At 44.6% G+C, this 23,670-nt stretch overlaps 1 protein-coding gene across 2 annotated transcripts in view; it reads right to left on the bottom strand.

The window, feature by feature from the left end:
- The window catches only part of AASDH (aminoadipate-semialdehyde dehydrogenase), a 630,945-nt gene that overhangs the window by 172,654 nt on the left and 434,621 nt on the right, over positions 1–23,670 (bottom strand). For both annotated transcript variants that reach the window (XM_086962613.1, XM_086962614.1), the window contains exon 12: positions 9,092–9,255. In XM_086962613.1, coding sequence (XP_086818739.1) covers positions 9,092–9,255 — 164 coding nt within the window. The remainder of the gene's footprint in view (positions 1–9,091; positions 9,256–23,670) is intronic.

Below are 23,670 nucleotides of genomic sequence, written 5' to 3'. Positions count from 1 at the left end.
ATGACTCAGCTGTGATAATGATTCAACTGTGATAAACCAAAGGTTCGCATGTTGCTGTTGAAATGGCGTATGCTTACTGCCTTAGATCTCGGCGGATAGGTTACTCTGTCACCACTGTGATGGATATCCCATCAACCGAAATATAAATACCATAGGATATAATGGGATTTATATTTCAGTGGACGGGATGTCTGTCACCGTTGTGACGGAGTAACCCGTCTGCTTAAATCTAAATCAGGCCCTTAGTCTTTATCAGAAGCATTTATAGAATATGACGAGCACGCATGGAATTGCGGTCTCTGAATTTCCAGTTTTTAACATCTAAAGACAATGTTATTTGATTCATTGTAGTGTATATTTGCTATTTATTTACAATAGTGAAAATGGAATAATTCATAAGAAAGAATTTCATTACCCACACCTTCAGTTCTCCAGTATTTGCATCTTCCACAGAAAGCGTGTTTGCATCATCGACAAAGAACTTCACACACAAAAACCCTTTTACATGTCCAGAATTCTCTACATATCTAGAGTCTTCATGGAACACAGAAGCAAGTGTTACTTAAGGCAAAAACCACCGTGGTTCAGAACCAAACAAGGGTCAAAACAATCCTTACCAGCTACAACAGGAAGCTATGAAACTCTTTTCCATGCAAATCTTTGTACACTGTCTTCAATCTGGTCTTTGAGAAAATAAATTAGTACATGGGTTAAGTAAATAAGTGCCTGGACAACCATGTTTTACAGTTGCTGGCAGGTATTCACCTTTGAAAGCTGACAGCAGAGCTGAAATATGGCTGATAATATTCACCACTAGGGTTAGGCTTTGTAATAACATTATTGCGATAGAAACGGAGCTCTTCCGACTTTCTAGGTATAATTCTCCAAGACTCAGCAAACAATCTGCAGAGGTCCAGAGAGGTCCAACTCGTCAAGGCAGCTGAGGCTTGCCTAGTTTGGATTAGTCCTTGATAACAGATGTCAATACCCCCTTCAAAGTTTTAAGCCATTGTTATAAGGACATTGCTCACACTACAAAAATACCGGCAATTAGTCAGACGTTTAAAGGAAATAAAACAAGTGGCATATTAAAAAGAATAGGAACCTCCGCCTTGGAGATAAATAACTGATGCAATTCACCAGTTGTGGTAAACATAACACACTACTGAGACCTACTTTCTTTTCAACTCCCAAGCCTTTCTTCTGTGTTTTTTTTAAATCACTCACACTTTCAAATCCTTATTTTTTTTAGGAATTGCGGATTTCCCCCACCCCCCAGCGTGGGATTCAATTCAGGACTGATTGATAAAGACTGCCATTTAGTCAATTTATTAAAAGCATAATTCACCAAGTTGACTGTTTGCAAATGTGACGTTAGCCAACTTGCATTATTCAGATAAGTATTATGTCATTTCATTGTTGTTAAAAGTTGTACACTGCCATGAATGATACAAGAAATTAGCATAAAGGAGAAAGATGACCATTTCACTCCATGTCCTCACGGACAGTGTTTACAGCTGTTAGCTTTAAACCAACAACACACTGCTATCAGCTGTAATTATTTCAATAGAAACACTCTATAAATTACAACATTAAGCTGGTACACGAATCCATAATTAGTGTGTGGTGGGAACTCTATTAGGGAAGCTGATCGAGGGTATGAGTAGGAGGAACAATGAATATGCTACTTACTAGTATGCATCTGTTCTTGGCATGTAGGGCTGCTGACATTCATATCTGTGCCTAGATCGCCGCCTAGTGTTGGGTCCGGATGATTGCACCTTGTAGTCCTGGAAGAGTCTTCGAAGTATCACGAGATAGGTGGCTCCTCCCCTGGACTACAGTGCGCATGGGCATCGACTCCATCCCCAGATTGTTTTTAGCCATTGTGGCCAAGATGGAGTGAAACTCAGTGAATGATGACCATGCTATGAGTATATATGTGAATACTGCAGCTGCTACAGGCGCCGGGGAGGAGGGCGGGCGATATGAATGTCAGCAGCCCTACATGCCAAGAACAGATGCATACTAGTAAGTAGCATATTCAGTTCGAGGCATGTGGGCTGCTGAATTCATATCTGTGCATAGAATACATAGCAGTCCCTCCATAAACGGCGGCCGCCCGTGCCAGCTGCAGCAGTTTGGAAAAGTGTCTTGAGAACAGCCTGCCCTACAGCTGCCTGCTGTTTGGAGTGCACATCAACACAGTAATGTTTAGTAAATGTGTGTGTGGTAGACCATGTTGCTGCTCTACATATGTCCTCTAAGGGAATGTTTCCAAGGAAGGCCATAGAGGCCCCCAACTTCCTGGTGGAGTGGGATATTGGCGGAATGGTAAGAGTGCGTTTTGCTTTTGCATAGCAGATCTGGATACATTTAACGATCCACCTAGCAATACCAGCCTTGGAAATAGGGTTACCTTTGTGGTGTGGCGCAAAGGCGACAAAGAGTTGTTTATTCTTTCTAAAATCCTTGGTCCTATCAATGTAATACAATAGGGCCCGCTTAACGTCAAGGGTGTGGAGCATCCACTCCGCCAGTGACTCAGGATTTTGAAAGAAAACAGGCAATTCTATTGTTTGGTTGATGTGGAACTGAGACACAACCTTGGGCAGGAACTTAGGGTTAGTGCGGAGCACCACCCTGTTGGAATGAATTTGGATAAATGGCTCTTGGATTGTGAGAGCTTGCAATTCACTGACCCTCCGTAGCGATGTAATTGCTACGAGGAAAGCCACTTTCCACGTCAAGAACTGAATCTCGCAGGAATGCAGTGGTTCAAAGGGAGGACCCATCAGTCTGGTAAGAACCACATTGAGGTTCCACTCAGGAGCTGGTGGAGTCCGTGGCGGAATGACTCATTTGAGGCCTTCCAAAAAAGCTTTGATGGCCGGCACCTTGAAGAGCGAAAGGTGTTGTCTATTTTGGAGATACGCGGCCATCGCAGACAGATGAATGCGAATGGAAGTATAGGCCAGATTACACTTGTACAGATGGAACAGGTAACAGATGATGTCTTGAATGGAAGCATCAAGCGGGTTAATGTTGTGGTTTGCACAATAAATTGCAAACCGCTTCCATTTTGCCGCGTAGCAGGCTCTAGTAGTAGGCTTCCTTGCCTCCCGAATGATGTCCATGCAATTGGGAGGTAAGTTTAGGTAGCCAAACTCTAGGACTTCAGGAGCCAGATCGCCAGGTTGAGCTGTTGCGGATCTGGGTGCTGAATGTCGCCATGGCTCTGCGTCAGAAGGCTGGGGGTGAGACGTAGCCTCTGATGTGGTACCACGGACAATTCCAGAAACGTGGTGTACCATGGCTGACGAGCCCATGTTGGAGCAACCAGGATGAGAGTCATCGAGTGTTGCCTGAGTTTGCGTGCCACCAGCGGTATCAGTGGTGCTGGGGGAAAAGCGTACGCAAATTTGCCTGACCAGTTCATCCATATCGCATTGCCCTGCGACAGTGGGTGTGGGAATCTGGCGGCGAAGCTCTGGCATTTTGCGTTCTCCTGAGTGGCGAACAGGTCGATCTCTGGATGACCCCACCTTTGGAAGTACGGCTGGAGTACTGATGGATGTATCTCCCACTCGTGAATTTGGTGGCTGTGCCTGCTGAGCAGGTCCGCCATCTGATTGTCTTTGCCTGGGAGATGCTCCGCCATGAGGAAGATGTTCCTCTGAATGGCCCACTTCCACATGCTCTGAGCCAGATGAGACAGCTGCGGAGAGTGTGTGCCTCCCTGCTTCTGAATGTAGTACATTGCCGTCATGTTGTCCGTCCGGATCAACACGACCTTGTTGCATAGATGTACTTTGAAGGCCTTTAGTGCCATGAAGATTGCCATCAGTTCCAGAACATTGATGTGCATCTTCCCCTGTTGCTGCGTCCATAGTCCCTGCACAGTGTATTGGAGTACATGCGCTCCCCATCCCTGGAGAGAAGCGTCCGTTGTTAGGACAATCTGTGGCACAGGCTCCTGAAACGGTCGGCCCTTGCAAAGGTTTCGTGGATTCCACCAATGCAGAGACTTGTACGTCCGACCGCTCACCAACACTAGGTCTTTCAACTGGTTGTGAGCCTGAGTCCACTGACGTGCTAAGCACTCCTGAAGCGGACGCATATGTAGTCTCGCGTGCGGGACAATGGAGATGCAGGAGGCCATCATGCCTAGCAACTGCATGAACACTCTCGCTGGAAGCGAGTGTTGAGGTCTGAATCTTTGGATCAGCGACTGAATGTTGTTGACTCTCACTGTATTCGGCTGTGCTGTGGCCGCCAGAGCATTTATAGTTGCACCCAGATACTGCTGTATGTGGGCGGGCTGGAGATGGGACTTTGGATAATTCAGTGAGAAACCCAGATCGTGCAGAAGGTGAATGGTGTGGGACACGTGGTTGGCACACTGCTGGGCCGACTTCGCCTGAATGAGCCAGTCGTCCAGATAGGGGTAGACGTGAATGTTTTGACATCTGAGATGTGCCGCCACCGTCGCCAGGCACTTTGTGAAAACCCTGGGTGCTGTGGTGACCCCAAAAGGCAAAACCTTGAACTGGTAGTGCTGGTCTTGTATGGTGAACCTGAGGTATTTTCTGTGTGAAGGATGTAGTGGAATGTGGAAGTAGGCATCCTTCAGGTCCAGAGTTGCCAGGAAGTCCCCCTGTTGAAGCAGTGGGAGAACCTGCTGCAGTGTGAGCATGTGGAAATGCTCTGATAGGATGTAAAAGTTGAGGGGCCTGAGATCCAGGATGGGTCTGAGGGATCCGTCCTTCTTTGGAATAAGAAAGTACAGGGAGTAAACTCCCGTACCCCTTTCTTGCAAGGGCACAAGCTCTATTGCCCCTTTTTGCAGCATGACCGCGACCTCCTGCTGCAATAAGTGCAAGTGCTCGCCGGACATAGGACGGTGCTTTGGGGGTATGTTGGGTGGAGTGGATGTGAGCTCCAGACAATAACCGAATTGGACAAGTGTCCTGACCCACCTGTCTGTGGTGATGGACTTCCACACTGGCAGGAACTGCTGGAGTCTCCCCCCGACCGGTGTTGCGTGGTCGGGGGGCAGCGACAAGGCGTCACTGTTTGTTGGAGGTGGAGGACCTGCAGCTGTTGTTGCCACGTCCTCTGCCCTTGGTGTTGTTGCCGCGTTAACCACCTCGACCCTTGTTGGAATAAGAAGTTTGGGTGTTGCTTTTGTAGAACTGCGCTGACTGCGAGAGTTGACCCCTTGAGGTGCCCCTGGTATTGGAGCGACGAAAGGACCCACTCCGAAACTGCTGGGATTGCAAGGCACCCATCGATTTTGCAGTGTCGGTGTCCTTCTTCATCTTTTCAAGGGTGGTATCAACCTCAGGGCCAAACAGGTGATCTGGGTTGACCGTTTGGTTCAAGATGGTAGTTTGAATGTCCGGCTTGAACCCAGATATCCTTAGCCATGCATGTCTACGAAGCATAACGCTAGTGTTAATAGCGCGTGCGGCGGTGTCAGCCACGTCTAGCGCGCACTTTATGGAAGCATTGGAGATAAGCTTCCCCTCCTGTATCAACATTTCTGCTGCTTCCTTATATTGATCTGGCAAATGCTGTAAAAGGGTCTCTAGAGTATCATAGTGTGCCCTGTCATAACGTGCCAGTAGCGCCTGCGTGTTGGATATACGCCACATATTGGCTGCCTGCGCTGCCACCCTTTTCCCTGAAGCCTCAAAGACTTTTGATTCCTTGTCTGGGGGAGGAGCATCACCCGTAGTCTGTGAGTTGGCTCTTTTGCGGGCATTGGAGACAACCAGGGAATCCAGAGGTAACTGTCCCTTGATATAAGTTGGGTCAGTGGGCGCCGCCCTGTACTTCTTGTCGATTCTCGGGTTGATGACCCTCGCCCGGGTGGGCTCTTTGAGCACCTCAGCTGCGTGCTTCAAAACACCCTTCAGCATTGGCAGAGTTTTTACAGTCTTTTCAGAGACCGAAAAGGTGTCAAAGAGGAAGTCGACGTCCACTGGGTCAGCAAGGAGCTAAGGAGCTGGACGTTGTGATTGGCTGCTGCCCTCTCAATGAGGGCATTGAAGGCCGCAGAGTCCTCAGTGGGGGAAGTTTTGGCTGAGAAAAGCTGAGGCTCCTGTCCAGAATGCGGGTCCCCTGGATCGCCACCAGCAGACCATGGTTCAGTCACATCCTCTGGGTCTGTGTAGATGGGATAGCTGTACTCATCCTCGTCGTCGCCTTCACCTGCCTCGACATTGGAATGAGTGGGCGAGAGTTTGTGAGCCTGTGGCGAAATGGGCTCTATCAAGGCAGGAGTACCAGCAGAGTCCATCTTCCTTTTGAGTGGAATCTTGTATGACTCCAATAGTGGTTCAGGGGTGATTTTTCTTTTTAGGAGGGAAAGTCTGCCCGTGTTGGTGTTGTTAAAATGCTCCTGACGCTCCTCCTCAGCAAGTGGTGGTTGCCGTGGGCCGGGGACCACCAACGACTGTTTCGGCGTCGAAGACACCTTCTCGGGCACGGCAGCCCTTGGTTTAGCCATGAAAGCCTTCGGCGCCGTCTTAGGCGGCAAGGTGAAAAGTATCGGCGTAGGTGCCTTCGCCGGTTTCTCCAGAGGCTTGGGCGGCACAGGGTCCTTCGGCTCGACTGCTGCGGCCCCTTCCCTGATTCGTTGCAGGGACTCTGTAACCTTCTTAGTGAACGAGGCGGATGGACGCGCCGGTTCGACAGAGTCTTTAGCGGCTGGCTTTGGAGCGGAGACCGAGGATGCACCCTTCGGAGTCGACGCACTCGGCGAGGCAGAGAGGGACTTCGGGTCGTCCTGCCGCTTCTTTGGATCGAGAGTGGACCTTTTGGGGTCGTCGACCGTTTTCTTGCCTTCGAGTCGACCCTTGCCGGCGTCGACCGTCTTCGGCGCCGATGCGGCTGCATCGGACCCCTTAACCTTAGGCTTCGATGCAGTAGCCTTCGGGTCGGCCATTTTGACATGGCTCTTCGGCTCGACGGCCATCTTCGATTTCTTCGGCGCCGAGGCCTCCGAAGTCTTCGACCCGACCAGTGCGACCTGCACTTTCGGTTTCGATTTTTCAGGCGTCGAGACCGTAGGTTTCACTTTCGGTTTCGGAGGCACCGGGAGTGATTCCGTAGCAATGTCCGTGGCCGGGCCGGAAGGCGGAGCCGTGGAACGTACATCAAGGTCTCGGGTAAGGCCCGAAGGCGATCCCTCAACCTGGGCCTCATGAGTTTGGACGGCCCCGGAGTCAGTTTGAGGAAGCTCCTCATCCGAGCTATCCTCTACAGTGGCAAGGGCCCCGTCTTCGTCCCCTACCTCCTCGACGACTTCATCGAAATCCTCGGCCTCTGCGTCGTATTCGTCCTCGACCTCCGACGCGGGGTTAGATTCCGTGATCTCCTGGATATCGTCGTCCTCGACATCCCCAGCATCGAAGATGTCCGTAGGTGGTGGGGCTGCTTGCTGGGCCTCCAGGCGCGCAGCTCGACGGAGCTTCAGCGTTTTCTTGGACCGGAACCTGGAACAGGCCATACACTTGGCCTCGTAGTGGTCCGGTGACAAGCACTTGTTACACACCGGGTGTACATCGATATGTGGGTACTTCGAGGCACACACCGGGCATCGTTTGAATGGACTTCGGTCCATGATGGATGAAGAGTCTGGAGCGTCGAGTAGGCCCCTCCGCGCCGAAAGCACGCGGAAGAGTAATGTCGGTTCGGAGCCGAGAAGTTACGAACCCGAACGAAAGACAATACCGACGCAAGTCCTAAAGACCTTTTGGTCTTAAGCAAAGTGAAGTTAATAACTATCGATTCCGACAGGAGGGAACCGAACACATCCGAACCCAATGGCGGAAAAAAACAATCTGGGGATGGAGTCGATGCCCATGCGCACTGTAGTCCAGGGGAGGAGCCACCTATCTCGTGATACTTCGAAGACTCTTCCAGGACAACAAGGTGCAATCATCCGGACCCAACACTAGGCGGCGATCTATGCACAGATATGAATTCAGCAGCCCACATGCCTTGTACATACATTTTCTATTCTGCGACAGGTTTTCAAATCCCCCGCGAAGCAGTACAATGTTGAAAGTAGTATCAAGACTTGCAATGAACGAATTATATCAATCTCCAAATGAAGAACGCAATGTCACAGCAGGGTTCACCCACAACAACCACTCAAGAAGAAAGAACAAAACAATATTAGGTTTGTGCAAAGCCATATAGGAGCTGAAGAGCTAAAGATATCAAATGAATAAGGGGCTAGAGAAAAGCAATAAAACATTGAAATAAAAATACAAGAGTGGGACACTGGAAGGGGATGAAAACAAGCACTGGCACAGCCAATAGGTCTCACCTCGGCAATATTCATTGACTTTGTCAATGTTATTAAGATATGTTGCACAGCAGTGTGGGGAAGATGTGCAACATGGCTTAAAGTCAAGAAAAAGAAAGCACTATGACACAGCCAACGTTAACTGCATCATATTGCTGTTTTTTAAGCCATGTTGCGCAGCAGCCGGCGCTGCTGTGCAATATATTTTAAAAAATCAGGAGGGCGGGAAAGCAACATGGGGGAGGGGGACTGAGCAGTAACAATGGGCAGTGTCAGGATGGGAAGTATATGGAAATGAATACGAGGGATGTGCGGGGAAGTAGGAAGGTAGTACTAGACGGGGACAGGTGGCTGTGGGAAGAAGAAATAGTACTTCAAACAGCACGAGCGGCGGACGGGCACTAATTAAGTTGAATCAGTCTGTGCCTGGTCTGAGCTCCACAGAAAGGAACAGAAGTGACGTTTAGCCTGTGCTGGCCAATAATGAGGCTGCAAAGAACAGTAACACAGAAGCCAACAAATCGTAAGTAATAGGCGGGCTCTAAGCGCTTCATTGTAAACAACAGTGTCTTGCAAGTGAGAGTGTATACACAGCATGCCTTGTCGCAGGCTCGACCTAAAAAGAAAATGTATTAATGGTACATAGAAGTTTACATTCATTATCTGTAAAAGGTGAAAGCTTTATCATTTGTTATGACAAGCCAACAACTGTAAGGAAAGACTGAAGAAACTATTTATGAAAGTTTATCATCAGAAAGGATAAATTCTTACATCTATGTTGAAGGCATATGCATGATGGTCATGGGATCCAATGAAGATAAAGCCGGTGGAAGGATCGACCACAGGGGAGCTTTTCACTGCATTCTCAGTGGTAAAGGTCCAATAAGTTTCTCCATTTTGCCTTTTGAGAAAATAAACGACTCCATCATAACAACCTGAGAAGCCAAAACAGACAACATTATGTTGTAAAGACTAACACTTACTTACAAATACAAAAATGAAACAAGTTGTACTTGTTACCATTTTTAGGATTGCGATGATCACAAGTGTAGTGCTGAGGGGATTCTTCAGCTTCCCATAGGCTTCCAGCCAAAGCAAGTGAAAACCTCCAAAAATGATGTAATGATTTAAGCAAAGATCTGTATAACATTTGGTATGCATCAGTGTCCATTTTTGCATTCTTCCTACAGTGAAGATGTGGACTGGCTGAGACCCGGTTCCTCTTCTCTATGGTTTACTTTCCCAAATTGTTGTGTACCCTGAGGAGTGTGGTCCGCCTTCTGAGGTCTCTACTTTGGTGCTCTGACCACAAAGATCACAATAGCCATTAGCTTAAACTCTCATCTTTTGCTGCTGTGCGTACCCTGTTCGGTGATCACTGATCACAAGAGATTAAGAATATCAGAACTCTACATCTTGCAGAAACATATTGTGCAAAACAGTGCCGCCCAATCCTTAGAATGTGAAGACTCACTATACAGGAACTGTGAGCGCTGGAGCTGGGTGATCCACCTCCAGATTCCAAATGCCCAGTTTGCACATGCCGAATTGAGAAACACTCTATGTCTATCTAAGGGTTGGAAAGTAGTCAATGCAATGCCGTTTCATGGGGGAGGGGGGGCTCAAAACTACTCCTGTGTCAATAGCGTTACTGGTCCCAGCTGTCTGTGCTCTAGGCTGTCTTTCCACTAGGAAGATACTCCATGGTAGATGTATGGTTGCCAGGTTTAGCTTTGTTTGCTAGTCATTAGGCTGTTGCTCCCTGCTCAATAAACCATGGGCAGATGGTGGTCAAGTCCCTTTCGCCATGCATTGGCATCTCAAGGCATTTGGTATGTGACAAGATTAGCTTGCTCCTTAAAGGATCAATGGCATATCTGGAATTAGAATATTGTATTCAGGGCCTTAAACAGAGCTGAATTACAGAATGATTGATAGAAAATAGTACCTAGTTGCCTCTTTCTTGGAGAACTGTTGACGGTCTTTTCATGTTGTGCTATAATAGAGCTGGTTTTGATGAACACCAGGTTATCTGGCATGTGTACTTAGGGGTGACCAAGTAACAATGTAAGGACTGTACTGCAGATTTCTGCATCAGGCTTCACTATCTGACCAAAGGGCCTTCCAAGAGCCTCAAAGTCAGCAAGGAACCTTGGGAGTGAACACTGGAGTCAGGCCAGTGAAATGCTAAGGCCCAATTTCCATACGAGTACAAGTGTGATGAATTTCAGTTACATCATGCACATCAGGACCTTCTGCTTATTCTGCTTGGAGACAGTTCAGCAGTATCAGCTGCGGCATGATCGTTGGAGATTTCTACCAGCATCAGGATGATTTCACCAGTATTGGCCCAGACAGACCTTTCATTGCTCCTGTTGGTGCAGAAACCCGCTAGTGTCTATGATTTGTGTTGATCTTGCACCATGGTACTCACCAATTCCTCACGCCTCTACTATTGGGTCCCAGCAGGAGATATTGCGTATTTCTAGCTTGGCGGTGTAAATTAATCAATTTCGCTACTGCCCCACGTCAAGGATATGGTGCAACCGTCCTGCTGGCTCAAAGGCTGCTTTTAAACCTGAAATATGCACCATCTAACTATCTCAGGTAACGGACTACCTAAACATTACATTTTTCCTTTAAACTGGTACAGGGTTGTAAGTGGAGGTGAGAGTAAAAGCAGTGAGCAAGTATTGTTCTAATGACCTGTCCACTGCTACAGAGACTTCAGACATATTCAGTTTTCTAGTTCTTATACTTTTCTTTTATGTGCTGGCTCTTGGTCTCTTGAGCCACTCTGCCGTCACTCTCTTATGCTGTCCTCCTAACAAGCTAACCCTTTCAAACAGCTCCTGCTAGGTGTGGAGAAGAAATATAGTTTACCTTTCTTGGGGATGTTCTGTTGTCATAAATGTTCCTCCTATGCCTTCCTGTGGACCTAATTACCTCTTGATAGTGGAAGCACAATGTCAGCTGCTGGAAAACACAGATAATATTTGTAGTTTTCACTTTCTTCAAGACTGAGAGAACTTGGTTTGTAGCTGTGATACACCATAGTGGCATTGGTTTCTAGTCTATACCCCTGCAGCACTTTGAAAGATGGATAGATCTAGTTCTCCTTCACTTGATTCATGTGCCTGATCAAGCCAGGTGCGTGAGAGGGCCTGACAGGCTGTACCTTGGTGCACATTCTCTGTCAAATTGGAGGTATAATTTTCCACCTAGCAGATGCTGATACTTTTTTTCTGGAATAACAGCAAGAGTTTGTTTCATCACTGTGAAAGAGGAGGTGAGCATGGTAGGCCATACTTCTCATCCAAGTAAAGGGTTGGTTGATAAGGCACTGCTCAGATTAGTTAATCACAACTTTCCATACAGCAGTTCCTTGTCTTAGCACTAGTTCTTACAATCCATCCTCCATCCCCAAGGTCTTCCGTCTAAATCATAAGGGAGCTTCTATAATTAACCATGAAGATTGGAAGTTGAAGCTTTTACAGAAGCCATTTCCCAAAGACAGGGACAAAATTAACATCTTTAGCAATTACTGGTGTATAATCCAAACTATTGGTTAATACCTCTCTCTGATTTAACTTCGTAACTGCTTTTGAGCAGGACGTTCTGGGAGGACACCATGGCATAAGCAAGTAAAATGTCACTCCTTGCTCAATTGTCTGCAACCAGGTTTTTGGCAAGGCACAGTACTGAGATGTTTTTAAAGATTTTTGGGCTAAGCACTTTCTGATTCGCATTCCTTGCTAGTGCTATTCTACGAGTCCCTAGCCTTTCACAGATTGACTCTTAGAACCCCTGGCCTTGCTAAGGTCTCAGTATTGTCTTTTAGATATTTCAAATCGAAGAAAAAGTGACTTAATCTATCAAATGTACTCTGTAATGCTGCTGTGTTCTTTTTTTAGTTCTGGCTATAGACAGGTTTAGTTATCTGATATACCTAATGTCATACAATTTTCAAAACAACACCACAAGAAGTACAGAGAGAGAAAGGTCATTATGTCAGCATGCTTAAACCATTGGTTTTTATGTTTATTTTTAATAGTTTGCCATTGCTTTAATGGGCTGTCCATCACGTTTCACGTATAAGCTACACTGCCCCATTTGTGATCCCATTAGATTTTGGTGATGAGGCATCAGGTGATCTATTTTGTTAGGATGCACATGTGACATGACATATAGGGTGTAACTGAAAGCTGGTGTGGTTTCTCTGATGTACTTTCTTTGCTTACACAACAACGTTTTAATAGCTGAATTATGCTTTTTGTTTGAGAAATGCATACGTTTTATATGGCTTAACCTGTCATAATGCTACAGTGAAATTCACCAACTGCCTTCCCACACTCATCTGCTTTCTTTGTGGTCATTATAAGTTGTTGTAATTAAAGCTTTTTTGATCACAAACTAAAGTTGCCTAAACAGGCTTTCTTAACTATGCAATGAAAATACTTCCCCTTTGTCAAAAATATTTACCATGCAATAGTCTGTTGTGTATGCCTTTTAAGCCCAACACTTACAATCCAAATTTCATCTTCTGACAATTTTTATTAATCTCTTTTTTGAGGGTACAGCTTAATTTTACTAATCCAGACTATTCCACAAAGGAGCCCTACTCACAGTTACCATTTTGTTGCAGCCTACGATTTTGCCGCAATATGGAATATTCTTCCTAAGACATGTGGTTGCAACACACACAAAAGTGTCTATTACTTAACACTTTCCCTAACATTGGCTTTGCCAATACTTGTTTCCATGTAAAATAATTTTGCCAAGGCCTCCCTTTTAGACACTCTGCATCCCATGCAGATGTGCAGAGCCTTTAATACATTCCCAGCTGTTCTTGGAAAGTGGGCATAACTCAAGAAGTCAATTATTATTTGTCTTAAAAGAAATATCAATTTCCATGCTAAGATGTCTACACCAAATGTTCGCACATTGTAGAGTTGAGGTCAATGTAACAAGTAGGCAATCGCACTGAGTGGAGAATCAAAGATTAGTTTGAAGATCACTTCCAAGATAACCACGTCCATCAGAGATCAACTATTGATTCAACTCCAGCTGTAGACCAATCATAACATTTCAAGTCCCTAGAAACAAGTAAAGTGGATTTCATCATTCTAAGAATACCAGACACCTCCCCCTCTTATAAAACAAAACTATATATATATATATATATATATATATATATATATATATATATATATTCTCACAGAAAAAACCATAGGTTTTAGGCCATATATAGTTACGGATTTGCATTTACAAAACCTTATTTTACTCGCATAAAACCATTGAAATTCGCATATATAGTTAGATGCGCTAACTATATATCGCGCACCCGCAATCCACTGCTGATGATGTCACATATTACATCATTCATGACATGGTCAGTGACATCACTGATGACATCACTGATGACATCACTGATGACATCATCCAGTGGCTGTGTGTTTCTGTAAAGTTAAAATATGTCTTACATATTGAAGAATGAGTGGATGAAGGATTTAGTAGGTGCATGACTGACTGTATGAGAGAGTGATTAAATGTGTCTCACTGAGTGCATGGGTTAGTGACTAAACTATCTTAATTTGTGCATCATTATATCTGTTGTTCTATGAACTGCTGCATGTGTTGATCAGTAGCTATATGAGTAACTGTATGGGTTATTGATTGGTTGCCCAAGTATTTGTATGGGAAAGTGAGTGTGTGTGTGGGGGTGGCTGGGAGGTGTGTGACTCTGTGCATACATGTGTGAACAGTTTATTCACTAGATCTATGGGTTCAAAACTGCATGTGGAAACAGCTGTATGGGTGGTTGACTGTGTACGAGTGTATTGGTGAGTGAATGGATATCTCAGTGCTACATGTCAAAGTAAGTACATATGTAAAACACAGTACATGTGAAAGTATATGTTTAAGAAAAAATAATGTTCGAAACCAATAAAAAGCGTAATTTTTAGCTCATATGACCAAGCCTTTCATCATTAAAATAACAAAAGTAAAATGAACCAATGAAAAGTTTTATTAACAAGTCACATGACCTGTTATGCTTACGTTACGCGCTGCGCGCAGCGCCCCGGATCGCTTCCGGGAAGCTGCGCTTCGCGCACCGGAGCACTTCCGGGTGCGCTAACGCGGCGTGTCATATAACGCATTACGCGACAACGTAGGTCCAGAATATAGTCAAAATGTCTCCACCAACCAGCGTTCGGAACACAACCCCTTTCAGCAGTCTAAAAAGATCTGTTAAATGACAACAGAAGGGACAGGCAACAAGAACCATCAGTCAAAGAGGGGAGGGCAAGTTCTTCTCTACCGGGTCATGTTGGGGCGCTACCGGAACTGATCGAATTGGTAGTCTACAGTGTTTCTGGATGTTTCAGACTGAAGCTGGCGTCGGCATGAAAGCACCACCATCTCGTGGCTCCGTCGTGGTCATTCCGCGAGCAATCATGGCAGCCGCTCCCCACTGGAAGCCTGCAGGAGTCGAGGGCCCCCAAGACTTTTGTAGAATCTTCACGGCTGAGGGGACGCTTTCGAGAATGGGGTCCAAGACCTAGCAGACAAGCGTCCGAGTTCCAAGGTGTCCCAGGGCCATTTTAGTGGACCAGGCCCAAAAAGGAAAGAGCCTGCCGCCATTTTGAGAGTCCTGTGGCAGCCGCCTATCGCTGAACCGCAAGAGTAGGCGCAACTCAGCTGAATGGCGGTTTTTGGCACAGTTTACCAAAAGGGGGCGGAATGGCAACTGAAACGGTAAAGGGGCGCCCCACTACAGCACACGAGCCGCCACCTGGCGAGGCCCGTTCACGCCACCCCCCCCCCCCCCCTCCCCCGGGGCGCCCCACGCCGTTTTTCGGAGCAGCATTATAGGATACAAAAACCAGTGCGGCAGTTTACTGGACATCACCTGGGTGCCATCCACATCTCAGCGCGTTCTGCTGCCTTGGAACTATTCGCACAACAGACCGCTACCGACAAGGCCTCCCCAGGGACGCCCCACGCCATATTTCGGAGCTGCATTGTAGGATACCAAAAACCAGTGCGGCACCCAGGTGACATCACCTGGGTGCCGTCCAGAACTCAGCTCGTTGTGCTGCCTTGGGACTATTCGCACAAAACACAGCTACTGACCATTGTTGCTTCTTTTTACAAAAAAATGTTTAAATGTGTTTACTGTTTTTGTTGCGTTGTATATATTTATAAGTTATTAAAGTTTTATAATCCTACTACTTTGTTGAAGTGCTATATATCATTAATGTGACACATAATTGTAAAAACTTTGATGTACAAAGAGGCATCCCTGGAATCTTCCGCTTCAGGCTCGGTCCCACACACCCTCACAGTGAGAATCCCCTCCCCAAGCACAATACAGGATGGTTATCAGACAGTAGGAACCCGTATGGTGTGACGGATCTCATGGGGTGGGGGCCTTCATCTACTGTAACTCATTTGAAGAGGGGTGATTCTCATACATGCCAACATTTCAGAAGAGCAAAGTGGGAGATTAAAAAAAAAAATCGGGAGAATGGGGCCTTGAATCGGGTTATTGTCATGTGTGGGCTTTGGAAGTGTGCTGCTGCAGGATCGGACATTTCAAACTCACCTTTCTGAAGCATGGAGCGCAATAGCAGGCAGAGAAAGGGTGATGCAAGTGTTGAACACTGCCTGGCCTGGCAAGTTGCTGGCAGTGCCCCCCCCACCCCCCGCCCGCTCCTGAAACAGGGCACACACACCGCCGCCCCGAGTACTTCACAGATCTTTAAAAGACCATGCGCTTGTTAATGAGGCTTAAATGGTTTATCACCCCTTCTAGAGCCCCTGCATCGGCCCTCTGACGTTTCCTGGAAGAATTAGCACGTTACACAATACCAAGCCCTGTCAGCTGAAACCCCCGAGGAATCGGGTTTTTGCTTGCAGGAATCATGAGGCGGGAGACTACCACTGAAATCGGTAGTCTCACGCCTGAATCGGGAGGGTTGGCATGTCTGGATTCTCTACAGCTGGGGCCATAAACTACATCCGCAGGGCTAGGTGATAGCCTGGGACCGGCCTGGACAATCGGACACAAAGGAAGAGGAGTGTCAGAGGGTGCGGTAGTGAATAGGTTGAAAGGAAGGTGTCGGGCGGGCACGGGGTGTGATTCTCAGGGAAGAGCAGCGCAGATGGGGGGAGGTTTATGGCCCATGCATGAGAAAGAGAGCGGGGGTGACCAGTGCGTGGGGGAGATGCTTGCAAGGGTGGGGAGCCGTGCTGAGAATCGACGGCGTGCAGAGAGTGGGTCAAGTCAAGGCATCTAAAATGGCTGCCGTGCATGACAAAATTGTGGCATTGGAAAAAAGGCAAGATGGCGCAGACAATGTTTATCAATAAGGATTAATTTATAAAAAAATATTTTATCGCAGTGACAAAATGGCGGTCAACACTTCCTGATTTCCATCGAATCGAACGTTAACAGACGTCACGCAGCAAAAAAAAAAAACGCTCACGCACAGCCGCTGGAAGACATGTATCAACATATATGATCCTCCTCAGCCACCCTCAGAAATCATAAGGGATCAGGATACGTCTCCCGTACCCCCTTATACCTAGTAATTTAATTAAATCGAAACACAAAATGGCGAATTCCAGTTTCGCTACAAGTTTGCGGCCCGGTTCGCGATCCGGGAAGCGCTTCTACCGTGAAAAATCAAATTTTTTTTATTTTCCCCACGGGACCCTTTAATAACCCCAACATCATTCCTAGGGGGTCAAGAGGGGTCTACCTTGCCCCCTTTCAAAAAATTCCCCCTTCGTTTTTCACCTCTTCTTGTCTCTCGATCCTACCGAGAGACAAGATGGCGGCCGCACCGGACTGTTTAGAATGTTGACAGACACCGGAGAGCCAATCAGCATCGCTTCGCAAAGCTCTGTGACGCGAAAAGTACGCGATCTGGAGCGCTATCTGGGACGCTGTCACAGATATATAAATTTTTTAAAACGTTAATTTCTCAAAATCCACTGGAGCACATATATTGAGACCCAGCAAAGGCACATCGGGCTAACAGTCCCTACAATTTTGCCAAGTTTCGTGCAAATCCATTCAGCCGTTCAAGCTAAAAGTGAGGCCAAACGCCCTATGGAAATTAACATGGGAAAAACGCGTTTTGGGACACCCCTTTTTCTCGGCCCCCCCTTAACGAAACCCCCCCAAATTGTCAAGGGCTGCTCAGAAACAAAATGTGCCATTTTCCTGGAAATTTCAACTGATTCCGTCCACAAACGCCAAAGTTATTAGACATAGAATTTTCAAAAGTTCAATAGAGAAAAAATCCTAACTATATATACCTACTGGCGACCGCCAGTAGGTAATACACACACATATATATATATATATATATATATATATATATATATATATATATATATATATATATATATATATATATATATTTATATATATATATTGGATGTAGGATCATCCAACAATTCACAGACAAATCATCCGGCACTCCAAGGTAGGATTCAACTCAGTTTTATTTTTTCCAACGAGTTCACATCAACGCGTTTCGGGAGTCAAGCTCCCTTGCTCACGATGTTTTACCACCCTTTTTTTCACATTAAAATACACAAAGCAGTGACAGTAAAAAGCGATGATGGACACAGGGTTGCTTGTGGGACTTCGCTTAGTAGAGAGTAGCGGCCATATTTAAATGTGTTGCTTCTGCCGGCATTCACATATATATGTGTATTTACCACAAACCAGTTCAATTACAAATAATTTTTTCTTCCCTAATTCTTGGTTAAAATACATTTAAGCAATTTTTTAAAACCAGAAATATACGTTGGGAATATGCCTTCCTTCATTTTGTACAATTTAATTAAACCCAAATTCAATCATGTTTTAAACATTTTTTGTTTGTACATTTTTAGAAATTCAAAAAGTGCAAGTGCTGCTAATTTTTTTTTGCAATTTCAGTTTGCTTAAGAATACTGTGGCAGGTGCCAATTTTTATTTATTCTCTATTCTTGCAATATCTAAAGTGCCAGTGCAACAAAATAACTCAACGTTATGCATGTCTAATTAACTAAATATTAATTCACTGTAGAAATGGAATCATACATAAAAAATATATAATTTCCTCTGGTATCAGCCAAAAAATCATAACAGTTCAAAGAACGTCTAGAATCAATAAATTATTCTAAAAAAGTGCTAGTGCCTATGTAAACAATAATAATGTCTTAATGTAAACATCTCACTCCTTTCAATGTAAACCAATTTACAGTACAGTACTCTATTTCAGAAATAAAGTGCAAATACATGGGTAATCTACCACTTCTTATGTAAACAATGATAATTTCTCAATGTAAACATTTCACTCCATTCACTTCAACCAATTCCATTACAGTAGTCTATCGAAGAATAAAGTTCAAGTGTATATGTAAACTAGATACCATTTTGTTCATAATCCGTGCAAAAATATAAAAAAAAGTGCTAATGCATATTGATTCCTATATTGCAAGTACCATTTTTACCCACTTCTTGGCACTGGTCCTATTATAACATTTTATCAAAAGATACTGTCACTGTGGAATAAAAAATATTATGTTCTCTTAAAAATACAGTCAATTCATGGTTCTAAGTGCAGATTCACAAATTATAAAACTCTTCATTATGTTTGTCAGAACAGGCAAGTATACAAATCCTCATCAACATTAAGCCCATGCGGTCCATTACAATTGAATTCTAGAATAAAGTATGTCTCTAACTTCCGGAGTTCTCTTTCCCTGTCCCCCCCGTTTTTGGGGGGGGGGACTTCTGCTATACATGTATATTGCAGACTTACAGGGTTGCTTTGATGATGGGACTCAAAATGCTGTGCAATGGGATATGTCCTGTCTTGATTGACAATTGCTCGCCTGTGTTGTAGGATTCACTGGTGGACAGGTAGAGTAGTACTAGCTATGTACATTTTAGGACAGGAGCATTGTAACAGATACACGACAAAGTTACTTTTACAGGTCATGAAACTTCTGATGGTTACGGTTTTATTAAAAAAAAATCTAAAGTCGGTTCTATTCATGCCATGTTGACATGCCTTACATTTAGAACATTTTTTAAAACTGGGCTTTTGTTTTAGCCAGTTTGAGATACCCTTCTTTTTCTCAATGAATTCACTTCTAACAATCAGGTCTTTGAGTGATTTGGATTTCCTATAAGTAACCTCAGGGTTTCTTTTTACTCTAGGACCTAACACCGGATAATTTTTTACGAGGTACCAGTGTTTTCTCTGGATAGATCTAACTTCCCTATGTTTTATATTAAAGGTGGTTATAAATCTGGAATTATCCTGGTTACTCAAATGTTTATTCTGTTCCTGATGTTTTTTGGTTCTAGAGGGTTCGAACAGTATTTTCTGCCGTTTCAGATTTTTTGCTTTGGTGGATGCCCCTTTCAAAATATCTTGTCTATAACCCCTTTCGGTAAATCTTTGAGTCATCTCTTTTTCGATTTTATCAAACTCTTCCTCGCTGCTACAGGTTCTCCTAGCTCTATAGTACTCCCCAAACGGAATACTTCTAATTAATGCGGCTGTATGAGAAATTCCGCATGGAGAACTGAATTTCCAGCAGTAGCTTTGCGAAAGACAGTTGTTTCCAGTTTACCGTCAAGGGGTCTAATCCGAATGTCCAAGAAATCTATTGAGGTTTTATTGTAATGACCTAGAAACTCTAGATTTAACGAGTTTTGGTTAAGGTCATTAATAAATAGTTCAATGTCTGTCTCCGTGCCCTGCCACAGCATGAAGACATCATCGATAAATCTGACACACAACAGGACATGTTCAGTCGACCGGTCGAAGGGACCACCCCGAGCACCCGTTCCTCCCACCAGCCGAGATGTAAATTAGCATAACTGGGGACGAAACAGGTGCCATTGCAGTCCCCCGTTCCTGCAGGAAGAAATCGTCACCAAAGAGAAATATGTTTTTAGTGAGGCACCACTCCATGAGGTCTAAGATCATTCTATTTTGGGCAGCAAACCGAGCTGGTCTTCCGTTAAGATAGTATTCACTTGGTCTTAATCCGTCTACATGCCTAATACTGGTATACAGTGTGGATATGTCTAATGTCAGCAGGACCATGGTTTCATCATCCCAGCAAATATCAAAGATACATTTCAGAAAGTAACTTGAATCTTTAATATTGGAGGGGAGAGATCTCACTATTGGATTAAGAAAATAATCAATGTAACGCGAAGAGTTTTCAAATAGGCTCCCACAGGATGAAATGATGGGTCTCCCTGGTGGACTAGTGGGATTTTTATGTATCTTAGGGAGCATATACAACACTGGGATTACTGGTTTCTCTCTTTTAATAAATTTGTGTTCTTCCCAGCTCAGAAGCCGTTCTTCTTTCCAGGTATGTAGTCTCCCAAAGAAATCTACTGTTACCTTCTCATACTCTTTGGGACTGATCCTGCTGTAGCAACTGCAGTCCTGCATTTGGCTAAAAGCCTCTTTTTTATACTGCTTCCTCCACCACAGTACGATATTCCCCCCTTTGTCCGAGGGCTTTATCAAGAGTCCATCTTCTTCCTGTAGTTTTTTCACTGTCTTGTGAAATAAAGCTTTCTTTGGATCTATTTTCCGTTTTCTTTGATTTTCCACAGAATATAGATTTTTTAAATCCCTGGTTACATTTTCTCCAAACAAATCCAAATTGTCTTTTACAATTTGTGGCAAGAATCTGGAAGGAGCCCTGAATTGTGTATGGTTGTTCAGGTCCAAACCAGATTCAGTTCTAATTAGATCCTCCCTTTCAATCTGGTCAGTATCATCTAATAAAGTTATCATGTCGTTTAAGGCCGGTATGTCGTTCACGCTCAGAAACATTGTATTATTAGTAGGAGTAGGAGTCAATTCTTCCACTTGAGGGTTAATGTTTTCACATTGTCCTGAATGCAACTTGGATAACTTGAGTTTTCGGATGAAACGATAAAGGTCCATTCTACTGTTAGGATAATTATACTCATTATTATCACAATAAGAAAGTCCTAATTTCAATATTTTTTCTTCATCCTCTGTTATTCCCACAGAACTCAGGTTGATAATTGTTGCATCAGTATTTGATCTCTCAGTTATTTCTTCGTGTTCGAGCGCAGTGATCTTTTTGTTTGCCAGCCTTGCGCTCCTCCTAAATCCTTCACCTCCTCTTCCTTGTCTCCTCTTCCTCGGCCTCTTCCCTAACCCCTTCCTCTTCCCATGCGATGGTCGGACTGTTGGTCCATCAGCGTAAAACGGAATTCCTCTGCAACAACCAGTCTTACATCTCTAGATCCTCTCCTACTTGGTACATCCGATTCTTGCTCTGAACCAGTGTCTGAACTGACTTCGCTTTGTGAGGCATTGTGCTGGTCAACTTGGCCACTATGGATTTTTTGTCATCTGGCTATGTCGAATTTTTTCGCAAAGGTATAGATTCACCCAGATTCGTAATCTATATGATCCCTTGTAAATTTTGTGGCTTTTCTATCCTTTATGCGCTTCTCATATTTTTCCAGCCTGCCTTTCAAATCGGTTTTAAATTTCTGTCAAAGGACAGTTCGATTGTAAAACTGCTTTTGCAGTTTACGTTTTGAGTTGTCCATGTAAACTAAAATATGCAGGGAGCACAATTTTACCTGTGCATAAAAAGGTGCTATATCATCTGCGAGCTATTAAGAATATTGCCAAAACTTACCCGGTAGCTCGCCACTTTGAGACACATCACAACAGTAACGTAGGAGGTCTCACCTACTTTGTAATAGATGCAGTCCCTCCGAATGTGCGAGGAGGTGATAGATTAAAATGTCTAATGAAATTAGAGTCCAGATATAGTATAAAACTTAATAGTAAGATACGTACCGGCCTGAATATGGAGGAAGACCTCTACACACATTTGTAAAACGTTCCTATAAAAAGTGACTTGTGGTAAACCTGTAGAAAATGAAATATGAATCCTTTAGAGATATCTCTGATTTTTACATTTCTTTTTTTTGATTTATAATTTTTGTTCTTTTGTGGCACTATTCTGGGGTATGAATTTGTATGCACTATATGTTTGTGGTAAACAGCAACATAATAATGAAACAGACAGGCCCACTAGGGCTCAATAGGAAGCGAGACAGTGTAGTGTAAAAACTTTTGCCCACTGGGGCGGTATATCTAAAGCTGCTGTGTGCATAAATTTGTGAACGCTAAAATATTTATTTTCATTTATTTCTGAATTTGTACAAATATAATATTGTATTAGTGGGCAAATTTAGCTCTTTGAACGTGCCAAATTGACTTCCTGATCAGTAGTATGAAAAAACTACGAGTCTGTCTTCTATTGAACTGTGATTGTAGTTTCCACACGTAGCTAATCAAAATGCACGTTGTTGAGATTTAAAATGGTGGTTTCCCAGCAAAACAATGTTGGTGATCAAGCCTGCTGGATCAGGCGAAACGCGTCTGACTTTGCTGATTAAAATAATCTAAGAACTACTTTCGGGACACGGCGTCATCATTTCCTTAATTTGGAAGGAGTGTGGTGTTCATGTGACGGACCGGGCTTGCGAGGTCCTAGTCGACAACGCGCCCGCTGTTCTGGTGAGCGGCTGCTGTCTGCAAGCAGAGGAAAGAAATATATATATATATATATATATATATTCCTCCTAGAAACGCCCGTGCATGAGGACGCCACTCAGCAGCAGTATTTTCAAAACTTGAATTTATTTTAGGCATGCCGGCATTTTACATCCAGGTAATTTCGAGCGCCCAACGCGTTTCGGAGATGCCTATCTCCTTGTTCACGGGCTTGGAAGCGGCTGCATTGCCGAACAGGAAACCACCGACATTTTATCCTTTTTGATAGCCCTCCAATGGGCTTCTTTTTAAGAGTTCGAGGTTCACTCCCGGTGCAGGCTGGTCTTTGTGGTTTCCTTAATATTTTAAACCCTCCAATGGGTTCGGAAATGCGCCGTGAATTTGTCCGTATATTTGTTACCCTCCAGTGGGTTTCCAGGATGCTTGTGCCGGGTATTAAACGAGGAAACTGCTGCTCCGCGTATGAGACAGTGGACAGTCCGGTGTCTCTGCGGTCTCCTTTTCTGTTTTTTGGAAATGGTGCATCCTCCCGGCTCGGACCCGCCGGTAAACATTCCTCCTAGAAACGCCCGTGCATGAGGACGCCACTCAGCAGCAGTATTTTCAAAACTTGAATTTATTTTAGGCATGCCGGCATTTTACATCCAGGTAATTTCGAGCGCCCAACGCGTTTCGGAGATGCCTATCTCCTTGTTCACGGGCTTGGAAGCGGCTGCATTGCCGAACAGGAAACCACCG

Source organism: Lissotriton vulgaris, chromosome 3_1 (assembly GCF_964263255.1).
Source record: "Lissotriton vulgaris chromosome 3_1, aLisVul1.2, whole genome shotgun sequence".
Classification (NCBI taxonomy): Eukaryota; Metazoa; Chordata; class Amphibia; order Caudata; family Salamandridae; genus Lissotriton; species Lissotriton vulgaris.
This window is presented reverse-complemented; position numbering and strand designations above follow the sequence as displayed.